The following is a 16,258-nucleotide window of genomic DNA, read 5'->3' as shown; positions in this document are numbered from 1 at the left end:
GACATAAGAACAGCCCTGCTGGATCAGGCCCTATAGTCCAGCATCCTGTTTCCCACCGTGGCCCACCAGATGCCTCTGAGAAGCCCAAAGGCAGGAGGTTGAGGGCATGCTGTCTCTCCTGCTGTTGCTCCCCTGCAAACAGCTTAATATCAGAACAGAAGGAAGGAAATATAGTACAGTACCAGATACATGACAAGGCTTGATATTTTCAATACATAGTTTGGCTCATTAAGCAGAACTGCTTAAATGTTTGTTATATGTTTGAAGAAACTATCCTATTTACAAAGTGTCTATAATATTTGGGTGGACTCTCTGATCCCAATTACAAAAACGTTTATATGTCCATATAAGAAACATGTCCATCACTTCGTCACGCTCTCAGACAGCCAAGAGAATGTCCTCATTGGAATTTTTAGAATGTCTCATTGGAGGCCCTTTTCCCTGCCTCTTGGGCTAGCATATCAGAAGTACTCTGCTCATCTGTAGCAAGCCTTTATTTATTCACCCACACATGTATGCAAGTGACTCAAATACCAATAAACCAACCATGGAAACACTCCTAACATGTTTAAGTCAATAGATATTCCTCTCCATGTAACTAGCACTAGAAGTAACCACATTTGTGGCAGAATAGAAGTGTGTTAACTAGAAGTATTTTACTGGCTAAAATGTAGTTTGGGTTCACTTAACTCTGTGCTGGAACATGTGTGTATTTAAAAAAGATATCCTAGAACGCTATCAGTTTACTGTTTTTGCTCTATATAATAGCATGATTCCGACAAGCAGCATCTCCATTAAAATAAGAATGTTTTTTAAAAAGAAAAATTCAAAGCTCACCTTTGTTACAGCCATTTCTGTTTTAAGTGCCAGAGTCCTCCGAACATCCCTTACTAAGCATATGTGCGATTCTGTAGAATTCAAAGACTATAACAGGAAGAGAAAAAATGATTTCAAGGTCTTCATAGATAATTACAGATTTTATTCAGACACAAGTGGATTCACCAGTGGAATATATGCTAGAGATGTCGATATCAGGTACAGAAATATGATAAATATGATATCAGGTACAGAAATATGATAAATAATAAATATGCTTGCAAGTTTTTAATTGTAACAAGATGACAAAAACAAGCGATATGAAGTATCAGAAATTTAAATTTTGAAATAATGCAAGAAATCCAAGCTTTCTAGTAATATTAGAAGCAGCAGCACAGCATACAACAGTGCCACCTCAACCAAGAAATTTCATATTTAAATTTTCACTCAAGCTTATCAATTTTGAGTTTCAGAAAGGTTTTACATACCACTTTCTCAATGACAGGCTGTAAGGAGTTGCCATACACAATTAGCAAGTTCTCCTTATCTGAACAAAAGGCAGCGGCTAGAATAGGGACTGGCTTCGGTGTGGAATCTGCCCCCTCTCCTGGTGTTGCTATCTGGATAGTACAGTTGGATGTTAAGGGCTTTTTGCAATACCTGCAAAGAAAGTAGTCTATTAAAATAGAAATGAACAATAAAATGTGCGGAGTTTTTAAAAAATATTCTCTTTCATAGCTTATACATCTTGTAACCAAGCTTGGGACCTGTTCTCATGACCTTTTACAACACATGCCAGTTATTGTTTTCAGTCAATCTGTGTTCATTTCCAGCTGTGGCTGCCATCAGATATGTAAATGCCAATGTCACACATGTTGAGCTCAGTGCTAAACTGCCTTGCCGAAATCAACCAAGGGGCTTCCTGTTTCCAGAAGTAGACACTTAAATGCCTCAGGTGGCCTGCCACCAACACAGATGCTTCAGAGTATGAGGACTGAAGGTGGATGTCAAGACGAAACAAATGAAAGAGGGTTGTGAGGATAAGCCCCACATTCTTCATTTCATTAACAGGATAATAAAGGCAGCTACAAGTTAAACTGCCTGTTGAAATCCAGATAAAGGTTTTCAAATATATCAACTTACCCATTCAAGACTTGCTCAAAGAGATGCAACTGTCCATCTCTGCATACAACTGCTAGCTTCACTGGCTGAAAAAAAAAGAATCAGTTCAGAAATTTCCCCATAAACAATATATCAGCTACTACACCTCCATTAAGTGTAACTCTCACATTAATGAGTGTTAGCATAATCAGGGTGAAATGGTAATAAAAATAAGGAAATCTAAATCTTTTTTTATTTTTAAATTAAGTTATGCTTCCGTTGTAAGTACACACAAGTATGGAGTTGCAACAAAATGATGTGGCATATTCCTTATGGACATGTGTTACATGAACCTGTGCGTGGTGAGCGTTTCAGGTACTCCCCCCCACCCTGGAAGCAGAATGGGCTGTGGTTCTTCAAGCTGAGAAATTCCCCACTCTTTTTCAAGCACTCCTTCCCCTGCTCCTCACCACTGAGTTCCATTAACTTGGTTGTCTGTTAACTGTTCTGAGACCATGAACATTCCATTCCACTTGGAGTATTTTGGGCCCTTAAATTTTCTTTTTTTTTAAAAAAAACAACCCAATGTATCTTCAGTTTTCCCCAAGTCTACCAGTATCACCCTCTTACCCACAGGTGCTCTGGTTATGTGTTCATAAGGATTATAACACTTCCAGCTAAATTGGGAATAGTTACAAGATATCATCTAATTACTGAAGCAATTGAACGTATTAATTTTATTTTATTATTTGTTTATTATTTTTACACAGGAGGGTGGAGTGGGGGCTCCGTTAAAGGGCAAGGGAGGCGGTGCCTACCTGCCCACCCTGCCAGCGCTCTTGTAAAAAGCAGGCATGCGGGGCTGCAGCCCGCCTCCCTGCAGCCCCAGTCAGTGGTGCCCTGGAAATGACAACGCACATGCGTGCAGCCTCCCTTGCCCCTTAAAGGAAACACACACACACCCCGAACAGGCTCGAATGCCAGTCCGTGGAACCAGTTTGGCGCTCCCAGAATGGAGCACCGACAGTTCCATGCACATCCCTAGAACTCCTTTCCATTGAACAGAGTGGGACTTCCTTTCAAACTAACATACTTTCAAACATGCACAAGCATCCAGAATTTTTAAAAGCAAGGGCTGATAGTTACTGTGAAAAATATTGTTTCTCAATAAAACAGGAAATAAGTGTCCATACTGTTTAGTTTATAAAGGTAACTATTCATGATTTGAGAACTGAACATATTGTTGGGCTCAGGTAGTTAGGGGGCATAAAATACGAGCACAAAACCACTCACATGGGTTCTGTGGATGGTCCTATCTGTATGCAAGATGGCATTTCCTGCTTCCTTGCATCTCTGATGATTTGCTAATCCCTGGGTCCATCAAGGAGCCCAGAATATAACACAATATATGTAATTTATAATGCTTCAATCCTGAATTCATATACTGTATTTTCCCTGCATTTTTCCCTACTCCCCCATCAAGCCTGGTCAAGCAGCCTTTAACAAAATGTATTTCTAAATGCTCATGAACCATTTTTAAGAGAGACTGTGTAGACATTGGCAGTTTTGTATTATTAAATCCAGAAGCCCCTTTTCAAAGAAAGATTGCTATAATAAATTTTATTAAAAAAACAAACACAGATTTCCCTCATCCTTTTGTCATATAAATAGATCAGAATGGTCTTTCTAGAGTTACATCAGAAAATCAGTACAGAGAGCTTAAGCTACATTCCTTACCTCCTCTTTGCTTTCCGATATCGTCAGGTCAATATGGATTGGTTCATCTGTAACTGTGAAAGTCATGACAGCATTTTTTTCTTTCCTTTCTGATCTCACCTGCCTTAATACACAAAAGCACATGAATGAGTAAAGGTGTGTTATTACAGATGGCAGTTTAGAAGATTGTTGGTCCTCTGAATAGAAACCCTGTCGCTTTTGTGGAACTTAAGTTACTATGTAGTAAATATATGTTTGACCCTAGTGAATGTGAAAGCCATTACTCGACAATGCACTAGAAGAGGGTGGCAACATTTCACCCTTTGTATCAACTTTTATGCCACTCCCCACCTGCCCCACAGGCATTGTGAAAATGCTTCAAAACGACTCCAGTATGCATAGCAACTGTCTGACACTACCATCCTGAAAGAAGCATTTTACATGCATGGTATGAACATAGGAAACTGCCATATACTGAGTCAGACCAGATAGGCCAGGTCTATCTGGCTCAGTATTGTCCGCACGGACTGGCAGCGGCTTCTCCAAGGTTGCAGGCAGGAATCTCTCACAGCCCTATCATGGAGATGCCGGGGAGGGAACTTGAAACCTTCTACTCTTCCCAGAGCGGCTCCATCCCCTGAGGGGAATATCTTACGGTGCTCACACATCAAGTCTCCCATTCATATGCAACCAGGGCAGACCCTGCTTAGCTATGGGGACAAGTCATGCTTGCTACCACAAGACCAGCTTTCCTCTCCATGAAGCATGGTTAGCCACTCTTTAGCCCATACTGTTCTTCATTACACACCACTGAATAACTTCTACCAATTAAAACTGCCTCTGACAAAGATTAAACAAAATTCTAAAAGCAAATGACACATATTATAGATTAAAAGATAACAAGTTACCAAGAAAATTCTAGCTACATAAAGACAAAATGATTACTATGAAGAATAAAGAGGACCATACCAAAATAAACAATTTTAGAAAGGTAAGAAAGTCTAGGAAATTCATTTCATCACTGAATTGCCAAGGAGTGGAAACCTCATTTACATTATACTTGTTCACTGCAATGATCCACAACCTTTATTTTTTGATCACGGGATTTAATTTTACAGTTCTGGGTACAAGCTGACATCCAATAAAGATTATGTTTAGGGGGTAAAAAAGATCTACATACCACACACTGAGTAACCGGTCATGCACTGCTCCAGACAAGAAATAGAGCCCTGTAATGCCATCAAAAGGTTGACTTTCATTGGGTGGCCGTACTGTGATGAACATAAGTGTTGAAACTGATGTAGCATGACCTGTGAAATGCTAGAGAAGAAACTTAATTTGAGACTGAGCAGTCAGGAAGATCTACACAGCAACATTTTAATGCTTAAGCTGCATAGAAAAGTATAAGCTAAAGGATCTATCTACATCCTAATTCTAACACATTTTCTTTGAAATAAGTTTCACTCTAATCAATGGTATTTTCCTACAAGAAAATGAACTTGGGGTCTAAGTGGCATGCAGTAGTGGTGTGCACGGAACCGCAGAGGTGTGGTTCGATGCTGGGTGTGTGTGGTTCTTTAGGGGTGGGGGAGGGTGCACTTACCCCTCTCGCCGCTTCCCCCCGCCAGCACCCCGTTTTTAGCGTAATCCATGGGGCAGCAGCAAACCTCCCTACTGCCCCTTCCCCCGTTCTTGGCTGGAAGTGGCGCCAGCAGCCAAGAACAGGGGAAGGGGCGACATGGAGGTACGCTGCCACCCCATGGATTACCCTAAAAACAGAGCAGCGGCAGGAGGGGTAAGTGCACCCTCCTGCACCCTTAAAGAAACACACGTCCCTGGCATCAAACCTTTGAGCCAGCACCGCCTTCGAACCGGTTCGGAGCCCTCTAGAATGGCCTCCGGACCGGTTCGTGCACATCCCTAGCATGAAGCAAGTATTACAGAGAACCCTAACCCAGCAGCAGCAAACTTTTATACTGAACACACAAGTCTTATGTTTAAGATAGGAAAAAGGAAATAGATAACCAAATTCCAAACAAGGAATGCAGTTCTTTATGGAATCTTAAACAAGCCATTTTAAGAATTATTTTGGTACTATGTTAGATCAGTTTCACACAGTGCTGCAGCTTTATAATATTTCTTTGCTTTATTCATCTTTCCATGGTATTTCCACAAAAAGCTTTTAGGTTCAAGTGCAACAAATCTGATTTCCTGCTGTTCTGAGAAACCTACTACAAATGGCCTTTGCCCAATAGTGTTATTACATCTTGGAGCAGGGAGGGAGAAAGTGTGCTTGCTATGATCTCATGTGCTCTGAAATATATTACGATAAGCCAGAGCTCTTATGAGAAAGTTCTAGACAGAGCAACTATGTAACAAGAAGTATGAGGATGCAGATGAGACACAAGGAGAAAGGTACATTGCGGTTTCCTAAGATTACATCTCGCAAGCTGAACAAGTACATAAACACTAACTCCGGGTGTGTGACATGATTAGCCATGCACAGTGACAGCCACAAACAAGCTAAATGTTTGCAATGCCACTACAGCTGTACTATGCCCACTATAGGTACTTGAAATATCCTGGTCAAATTGAGTTTATATGCTCTTGACAAAGATGATTAACACACTGCAGTCAATGAGAAAATAGGAAGACAGAAGCAAGCAAGAATCTACAACAATGCAGTAAGTTACAACTCAGAGCAAGTTGTAATGATAAATGGGATCTAGCAATCATGCTTAGATAGGAGTTATCAACACTTTCATCAACTGTGTTTTATGGAGCAACATGGACATGTGTCCTCAAATCTATGCTAATATATGAACTGAGAAGCCAGGCATCTGTAGTAACTAATCAGAGGAATAGTGATTACAAGAAATCTGAGGCATGCTTACTAGCTAAAGCGTGGTGTAGTAGTTAGAGTGCTGGACTAGGACCGGGGAGACCCGAGTTCAAATCCCCATTCAGCCATGAAACTAGCTGGGTGACTCTGGGCCAGTCACTTCTCTCTCAGCCTAACCTACTTCACAGGGTTGTTGTGAAAGAGAAACTCAAGTATGTAGTATACCGCTCTGGGCTCCTTGGAGGAAGAGCAGGATATAAAGGCAATAATAATAATAAACTATGATAATCTATAGTGAGAAGAGAGAATATTCTCATTACTGAGAGACACAATTGAGAGAGAACTGAGAAACAAAGAATATTCATTTGCTAAGCTAGTTTGTGATAGGTATAAAGACTGCTACATAAAGGTGATAAGTAGGGCATTGTAGGTCTTTTCAGATTATGGTAAACACCCCAAGCCCTGATGAACTGCCTACGGAGGACTAGACAAAGCAAGCTATAACTTTTAACAGTCTTAAGCTGTAGTTATTTTAAAAGAAAAATATACTACAATCCAGCCTGACACACACCAAGATTATATGAAGTCTGCTTAGTAAACAAGAGGCTGCCAAATGAGATGGGCCTCCGCCAGTAGTGCAGTGAGTGACAGGAGTGCTTCCCATAGCTATAGCCTGGTGTTCCCTCTAAGGTGTGCGCAAGCTCACACGTTTTTTAATGTCCGCTCCGTTAATTTTAGATACTGCTCAGGTTGAATCAGGAAGGCCCCATTCTGAATGCATGTATGCACACACTGCCTTGATACTGCTGCCCAGAACAAAATTCATTCCACACACAGATGAAAAGAATTAGAGAGAACGCTGCTGAACAGAGGTACGATATTACAGGCAGCCCTTGCCAACCTTGGTTTTGAGTATATGTGAATAGGAAATTGTGACAGGTCTTGCCAACCGCAACCCAAGTATCCACAGTTGGAGAGGAGTTCTTTTTAGTGATGGGGGTGGGTTTCCCGTGGTTCAATCTGCTCATTCCTCTTGCTGACCCTGTTGTCCCTTGCCAATTAAAAATGCCTTTGAGTGGTTTTTTGGGGGGGCGAGAGGTTAAAATTTTTTCCAGAGGTTCAATCTGTTCATTCTTCTTGGTGACATTACAGGATTTAGCGGGGTGTGTGTATCCCCCCTTATTTTTAGGTCTTTTTGTGGTCGTGGTTCCCTTAACCCCATTTCCCATAGACTTTATTGCCTCACCAATAACGAATTTGCCTACAGTGAGGTTTTGCCAGAAAGGAACCCTAGCAGTTGGAGAGGTATGACTGTATACAATATATTGACAGTTATTTAAATAAGTTTTAAATTGTGCAAGGCTCTTGTTCACAGGCCTAGTATGGGGGCAATGGCCAGGCAGAGAGGCACCACTGCAGCTTTTCACTGGCCTGATGTGTGCAGTCGAATACATTCAAGCACATTCAAGCACCATTACTGCTGTTAGGGGAAAACAAAAATAAGAAATGTCTGGAATTAGACAGCAGCAGCCAGAACATAGTCGTTTAAAAAAACACCACCACAGCATCTGAGCAGAAATAATCAGAGCCCTGAATAGTAGTAGCAGTACTTTTAAAGGTCTGCAACCATTCTTAACTCAGTCCAATATCCATTCCTACGGGGGAAAGAGCACAGAACTAGTCCTCTATTTCTTTAACTAAAAGCCTGAAAAAAATGTGTGGTCTTGAGAGCTTTCTTGAAGGCAGCCAGGGATGGGGAAACTCTTAGTCTGACATGGAGTGCACTCTTATGGCACTGCCCACTGCCAATGAAAGAGGGGTCTGTAGATTATGTTAAGCAACATCATCTTTGGGGATGTAGTGCATCAGCCATGTTACTGTTCCCATCATGAGTTGGACCATCCAGATTTGGCTGACACTAATGAACAGGCCAATATTAAAACACCACAAATATGCAAGTGACTGTCCATGTGACTCAAAATACATGTATCCAGTGAATTTTTGACAAGAGTTTTTAGGAAGCATTGCAGACACCCTGTGGGCATGAAGTAGACAAGATCGGTAATTAGTCTACCTAGCTTTTAGAGTAATAAATGATGCTGAAAAGTTATTTCTGTCAGTTATTAAATGTTAAGAGTTTGTATAAGTTTAGGAAATATCTAAGCATGTTTTTATTGCTTCTGTAAGTTTCTGCGCTATATATTCATCATTATATAAGGTTTTCTTTCATTGCACTGAAATCCATATTTATTCCAAAAGATATTTTCAACACAATTAATGTTGGCATCTTGTTCCTGGAAGCAGTTAAGGTCAAGAAACACATACAGAACAGCACAGAAGGGTCACCAGATTGAATACAGATTAACAGAGGAAGTTACCCAGCACCTGATGGATTCATACTCAAAATATCATAAACATAGAGGGCAAAGTCAAGACACACCTTAACTGTACTTTTTTTTCAGTTCACTCCCAAATCAGCATTTTACACCTTGACTACATAGACTGCCATGTCTGGAAAGCATTCAATACTATTCAAAATGAGAAAAGATATGTTGCCAAGGTTTCACTTATTTGGATCCTATTTTTGGTTAAACAAGGCTACAAAATTCCTTCTTCGCTACAGTGCTAACACTTCAATCATGGTAAATGAAACAATACACCAATATTTATTAATTTAATTTACATGTCATTCTTCATAAAATGAGCTCAAAAACAAAAATTTTTTAAAAGATCATTATTCAACACATCATTCAGTATGGCCTTATTATTTTTTATTTAGCTCAGATCATGATTACATCAAAATGAAGTTTTGGACAGATGTTAGCTCACTATATTAATGCCACAGATGACTGGAATTGCTCAGACACAGCCAAGGAATTGAGTGTCCTCATTCAACCGTCAGCCAGTCGAAACCACATTTGAGTGTATCATCACAGCAAATGTTCCAGCAGCCTTAGACCAGTATTTGATTATCTGTACAAGCTGAATTATTAAGCAATTCATTTCAGATTTAAGAGTTCGTGCCCCCGCTCACACACACACCCCATCCTTACTCTGTAGACTTCTTTGGTCTCCAGGTCCCACAACTTGATAGATCGACCAGCTGAAAGAAGCATCTTTCCATCTGGACTGATGCACAATGAGCTCACACTGCTGTTATCTCCTTTCCATTTGCTGCAGAGTTTTGAGAAGAATGGAAACAGTTAGTACAGCCTCATATTTAGAACACCATGGCTAAAGGGAGAGAAACAGAGGAAATTTAAAAATATAGTTCTAAAATACCAAAACATATATTTTCAAGAATATTAAATGTGATAAAGGAAACAAAGTCAAGCCATCTTAAACAACTCTCTTGGGCATTTTTTTTTTTGAACGACTTAGTACAAGTGAATGCCACTGAATGTTCACAAGTTGAGTCCCATGGGGAAAAAACCACACATGACATGAAGCAAACTCTGCAAGGCTGCCTATTAGCATGTGCATGTCAGTAAAACTAAGATTCCAACATCAGAAATCCCTCCCCTCACCACCCGGAGGCATCAAATTGCAGGGCAAGTGCATGCTAGCACAGGCACAGGGGTGGAACAGCCATGTTGGGGGGCTTCAGTGGAAGTGAGTGACACAGGGCAGCCTGGGAAGCCCATGCTAAGAGGATGCACGGGCATCTAGGGATTGTAGTCCCCCTCAGAACTAGTGGGACTATAATCCCCAGAAGCCTGCACGTCCTCCCAGCAGCCACGCTGGCTTCCCAGGCTACCCTACAACACTCCCTGCCCACAGCTCCCCAAGACTGCTGTGCCACCCAACTGCCCCAGTGCTGGGTGGGCAGTTAAAGGGTACTACCCAGGGCAGTTGCCCCACGATGTTGTGCCTCCTGGTGGTGGCAGGGATTTCCCCAGTTGGAATGCCAATTATACCAACATGCACAGTCCTATTGCTTATACCCATCAGGCCTCACTTGAGTACTGGTGGGATCAGGAGAACAGCAGTCCAGTTCTCAAACCTGTTTCATTATCTGCTCAGTGCACTGAGACTTGATTCACTGAATAAAGCTGAAGGCCATCAGAGCAGAATGGAGTAGTTTTTAAAGTTTCCACAGAGCACTAGGAAAGAACATGTATATCAACTCTGACCTCATGCAAACATTCACATTCAGCATCTGGGGAGTGATCAGGTGTGTGCTAGGTCACAACTGGTTTTAACATTTGCACAGAAGCAAACATATGAGAAGTATGTGAACATTAGCAGGAGTGGGGGGGGGGAAGCGTCTAGGTGGTGGGCAGAGTAGCACAATTCTGATTCTCCATCATATATAGAACTTGAATGTCCGTATGAGGCTTTTAATATTCAAATTCAGATGAACTTTTGTTTAAGCAAAGCCCTGAGTTAATCCTCAGGGTGGATTTGATTTAAATAACTTCCTAGAAAGACTCAATTTGATTATTTAAATAACTAGTAAGGATCATATTTAATCATCCCACCTCTTCACCCAAGCTTTTTCAGCTTTTTAAATTTGTAGTTTTAATTTTATACTGTTTTTAAATTGTTAAATTGTTTTAACCTTTTATATTTGTTTTAATTGTTTTTATGTTATCGTTAACAACCCAGAGATGAAAGTTTGGGTGGTATAAAAGTTAAATAAATAAAAATAAATAAAATAAATCTTCTTTTTAGTAAAAGTACATTCTTGTTTTCTTGTATAACCTTAATACATATCCACTACTATTCCTAAATTTAGGTTTCATTTTAAGAAGTTAGGTACACACCATACATTATATTATAATAATCATTATAATAATCAGCAATTATTCTGAATTTTTAAAGAAGTTTTCATTAAAAAAATGGAATGATGATTTGGTCATTTTATTTACCAAAGCAGATACACACTGGCATGTTCAGGCATGCTCCCTTCAGTATTTGCAAAGCATGAACACTTCTTATTATGCTGTTTCATTCAGGCAATGAACTCCTGCATTTCTTTGTTGCACTCTGCATTTTGCACACATGCCTGTCTTACCCACAGGTACAGGAACGTCATTAAAATATTCCCAAATAGGGACTCTTTTATAGGCTGCTGCCATGATAGGCGTTTCCCTTCTGAGTGAGGGTAAACTCAGAATAAGCTTCCTCAGGAAAGCATGAATATGTTTTACTCATTTTTTGTTTCACTATCTATCCGCCCTGAGACCTTGGGTTAGGGAAGTATAAAAAATGTACTAAATAATAAATAAATATTCCACTCTCTTGCATTTATATACAGATTCGTCCTTGCGCAGATCTACTCTATCCCCACAAAATCTTCTATTCATCAAGCTTATCTATTTATTTAACATATTTCTATGCTGCCCAAAACCTTCTTATCTTTTCACTTTTAGGGGTGGGGTGGGGGTACAGACTTGACTTTGCATGCGTGCACATGTATACCACCTGAAGAATAGGACTGATCAAGTCTGTTATCTCTTATCTCCATATACTATTTAACAATACACTTTTAACAAGTATGTTCACATAATTCATTGTATCTTTTAATACACTTTTATTGTTTTTTTAAAATTAGAATTATGCTGGTCAATTACCGTAATAAAGATTGAATTGAAAAAATATATACTTTATTTACATTTAAACATCCTATTCTTAAAAAGAATTTTCTTTTTTTTAAAGAAAATCATTTATTTTTATCTGCCCTGGTTGTCCTTGCAGAGGCCCTACCACTTCAGGAAACCTGGCACAAATTAATCCTTCTCTCTGTTTCACAAAAGCTTTTCTTTTAGTGGTCAACTGAAAATCAACAGCTAGATCACACAGGTGGCCACATCTTAAGAATGCCGCAGCTCATTCATGTGCTTTTATGTTCAGAAAATGCACTTTAACAACATATGAATCACCACAGCAAATAGAACACTTGTTTCATATTTTTCAATATAAAATTATAAAGTGTGTAGTAGTGTGAATGCAGAAAATCTGTTTCTATTTTGTCTACTGCCATCTTAAAAAGGGGGCTGAACTCATATTTTCAATAGTGATCAGTCAACAAAAGGTTAAATGCTGATATTACTGTAGTGAAGAAAATCAGGCTTAATACAGAAAGTTATGAAAGACAGCAACACAATATAGTTTCAATAATAGTACTCTGGAACATTTCTTGATTTTCACAGAAGAATCTCTCAATGCTGAAAGTGCTCCCAGAACACAACTAAGCTAATTCAGAGGATGCTTTAACATACAGTGAAATTCTATTACTTTATTAATCCAAAACAGGGCCACCCCCACCCACCACTTCTTTCCTGTTAAATATTGGGGGGGGGGGGTCATCTGGAAGTCCTCTGGGGACTTTTAATCTCTCTCTTTTAATCTCTCTCTTTTAAGGCATTTAATCTCTCTCTTTTAAGGCATTTAATCTCTCTCTTTTAAGGCATTGTCTTAAATTCAGAATTGCCTTCTCTTTGGGTAAATACAGTAGTTGCAAAGTAACCATCAATGCAAGAATACATAGACAGCAATTCTAAATAGATTTACTATGAAGCAAGTCCCATTGCACCTTATTTACAAGTAAACATAAAGAGACAGGACTGGCTTGTCCAACTATAATCTTTGATTGATTTTAGTGATTAGTCGAAATGCATCAAGACAATGATTTAAAACCAAACCATGAAGTTTTGCTGATCAGAAGTCCTCTAGGACACTCTCTTCTCTAATATTTGCTCCAAGATAAGACCAGAATGTAATATCTGTGAATTATTCCTCCAGACACTTAATTTTACGCAAAGCACACTTTTTCTTTTAACTGCAAGACCGTCTCTTTCAACAGAATGAGAACAGACATTCATTCTTTTTTAATATTATTACGTAAACTGTAGATTGAGGTGTCAGGATATACATCTCTATTCTCATGACTGACAGCTCATGTGGCTGATTCAACCACATCTGCTCTATTATTACTGATTGCTGCCTTATTGGCAAAATAAATAAATAATAATAATGGCTTACAGCACAGGCAAAGTTTAAAGGATTACCAAGTTTATCTATTCTACTCCATTCTGAAAGACAGTGTGGTGTAGTGGTTAGAGTGTTGGGCTAGGATTGGGGATATCCCAAGTTCAAATTCTCCCATGAAGCTCACTGAGTAACTCTGGGTCAGTCACTTATCTCTCAGCCTAACCTACCTCACAGGCCTGTTGTGAGGATAAACATAACCACATATACTGCTCTGGGCTCCTGGAGGAAGAGTGGAGTATAAATGTAATAATAAATAAAATGACACCAATACAGGAGGAACATGTTATATTCAATTTTCCAATAACCCTACACCCAGATTATGATGTTATTCATTATGATCTAGAATGTTTATCTGTGACATGTTATGATCTGCCTGCTCAGACAGCCAAGAGGAAATTGTCCTCACTACATATCAGAAGTGAGCGAAACCAAATGGATATCATCACAGCAGTGCATTTTTTTTAAAGAGTACTGGACAATTATTTATTATTTATTTATTATTTATTTAACACATTTCTATACCGCCCTAACCCAAGGTCTCAGGGCGGTTCCTAAATTATGCTTTAGATATTAAATTATATGTCAAATAAAAAATGCAGGCAAGTCATTGATGCCTACAATTTGGACTAAGAGGCACTTGCATCCAGTTAGAATGGACAGAGCAACTGTCCCTACTGAATCCAAAATAGCATCCCTCCTAGTAACTGTTACCTTCCTTTTGTTTCTTTAAGACTGTGAGCGCCTTTGGGAACCATTTCCTCAATCCTCAACAAATTTTAAAAGGCTGAGAAAGCTTGGTTAAAAAGATGGGGGTTTAGATGTTTTTTAAAAATTGCCAGAGATGGGGAGGATCGTATCTTAGTGGGGAGTGCATTCCACAATCTCGGGGCAGCAACCGAGACCCGATAGCCCTGATTAGAACTTGGTAGAGTTATCAAGAGCCAGATAAATAACTCTGGAGGCAGATCTGGTCCCCTGTCTTAGGAAGTCACAGTGTTAGTTGAGTCATAGGAACTATTCTCTTTACAGAATAGTAAAGATAATATTTATCCTCTAAGGCTACAACACAAGAATCCTATTCCTGTAACACAGCAACACTTAGGAGACACAAATGTAGGCACAACTGGGTTTAGAGAAGCAGTCCAAAGACATTTATTATGGAGGAAGCATGCAAAAGGGAAATTGTTTGGAAACAGCTCTGATTGGCATAGCAGCTAACAGCTATGAATCAGGAAATCCTCAGTTTGAATCTTGTTTCTGCCATGAACTCACTAGGTGGGCGTAGTGAACCACCCTCTCTCAACCTTAGCCTTCTAGCAGCAAAATGGGGATAAAAGTTATCTTACAGGGTTGATGTAAGGATTACAAGGAAATACAAGTAAAATGCTTCAAACACTCAAAAGCCCTATATAAGTGCTAGTTAACATCAAGGTACGTGACCGGATTTCTTTGTACTTGCACTTGGGTGTGGTTCAGATATTCACTGCCACATGTAGACAGGACTCCTTTTCTGGCTGTCTAGAACTCCTACTGACTAACGTTCTGCTTCCTTCAAGTATGCTTTGCCTTGGACTGCAAGACTCTCTTGCCCAGATGGTTCGTGTGAATGTCGGAGAACAGCCATATTCAACATTCCAGACAGCCAGAAGATTCAGAACCATGTGTGGGAATTTATTTCTTGCATTTGTTGCCAAAGCAGTACCCAAAACAGTATACAACATTAACATCCCAAGAAAATCATATCTACAATTTGAAATGCTGATGGTGATTAAGATAGAGTATCGGTAAGCATGCACAGCATTTGAAATAGCAGCAACCAATGCCCCCCTCCACTCTTCATCAGGAGGTACTAAATTTATTTAATGCATTTGTATGTATACCACTCACTACCAAAGTCTCTAAGCAGTTTACAAAACAAAACAAATCAAGAATAAAACAAACCAAGAATTCAACAGTTAACATATAAAAATCTGATTTAAAATATCTATAAAAACACCAACCTAAATGCCTTCCTGGTCAGCAAATTTTTAACCAGTTATCAAAACTCTGGCAGAGAGATGGGTAAATGCACTTCTAAAGGCAACATATCCCAGAATGTGGGGGCTCTCACAGTTCTCATTTCTGTAAAAGTGAGACAGGAAGCAGTGCCTCTTTCACAAATTCAATTGTGCAGACATATGGAAGGGGACTATCCTTAAGTTATACAGGCTCTAGACCTTGCAGGCTTTAAACCAGAGCCCAGAAGCCTATAGGCAGCCAGTGCAGTTGAGCCAGAATAAGTCATCTTTGAGTGTGACAGTTATATCAAACTCCTTTATTCATGGAAGTGCTTCAGGGCCAGTTCACACTTGCCATGGCAACCACCAAGGTGAACCCATGAAGTGTGATTGGGAGATGGGTCCCTGAAATGTGGGAGCTCACATGGAGAAGCATGTCCAAAGGAATCACAACCAATCATGACTCCCTGGTGAATGCCCACTGTACTGGGGACTCGCATCTCCCTGCCTGTTTTATGTATTTAACACAACTAAGATTGGTGTAACACAATTTCTGCATGAAGCAAGAAGGCTTTTTCACATTCCAAGTTTTATGAGACTTCTTACTGCTTATATATATTGCAGTACAGAGAAAGCAAAGAACACCAGGCCAAATTTTCTATTTATCTGGAATCTACTCCTGAACCTTTTAACAGAGCTTCAACGGTCACAAGCTGAGCCTACTTCCAAAAGTAAACACCGGCTGCTTTTTCTTGAACTTTATATCCAAATGCTGGGCATGACAAGGAAT

The 16,258-nt window shown here is 39.6% G+C and overlaps 1 protein-coding gene and 2 non-coding genes across 3 annotated transcripts in view; all 3 read right to left on the bottom strand.

The window, feature by feature from the left end:
* Positions 1 to 16,258, bottom strand: part of WDR43 (WD repeat domain 43) — a 37,632-nt gene that overhangs the window by 15,163 nt on the left and 6,211 nt on the right. Inside the window, exons 4-9 of the mRNA XM_053306509.1 lie at positions 9,529 to 9,649; positions 4,814 to 4,953; positions 3,655 to 3,757; positions 1,960 to 2,024; positions 1,305 to 1,476; positions 838 to 924 (exon numbers count right to left, since the gene is read on the bottom strand). Coding sequence (XP_053162484.1) covers positions 838 to 924; positions 1,305 to 1,476; positions 1,960 to 2,024; positions 3,655 to 3,757; positions 4,814 to 4,953; positions 9,529 to 9,649 — 688 coding nt within the window. The remainder of the gene's footprint in view (positions 1 to 837; positions 925 to 1,304; positions 1,477 to 1,959; positions 2,025 to 3,654; positions 3,758 to 4,813; positions 4,954 to 9,528; positions 9,650 to 16,258) is intronic.
* LOC128341369 (small nucleolar RNA SNORD53/SNORD92) lies at positions 9,331 to 9,414 on the bottom strand. The gene has a single exon (XR_008314378.1). It is a non-coding gene; the product is annotated as a small nucleolar RNA SNORD53/SNORD92 (small nucleolar RNA).
* LOC128341368 (small nucleolar RNA SNORD53/SNORD92) lies at positions 13,845 to 13,922 on the bottom strand. Its single transcript, XR_008314377.1, has one exon. It is a non-coding gene; the product is annotated as a small nucleolar RNA SNORD53/SNORD92 (small nucleolar RNA).

This window comes from Hemicordylus capensis, chromosome 1 (genome assembly GCF_027244095.1).
Source record: "Hemicordylus capensis ecotype Gifberg chromosome 1, rHemCap1.1.pri, whole genome shotgun sequence".
Classification (NCBI taxonomy): Eukaryota; Metazoa; Chordata; class Lepidosauria; order Squamata; family Cordylidae; genus Hemicordylus; species Hemicordylus capensis.
This window is presented reverse-complemented; position numbering and strand designations above follow the sequence as displayed.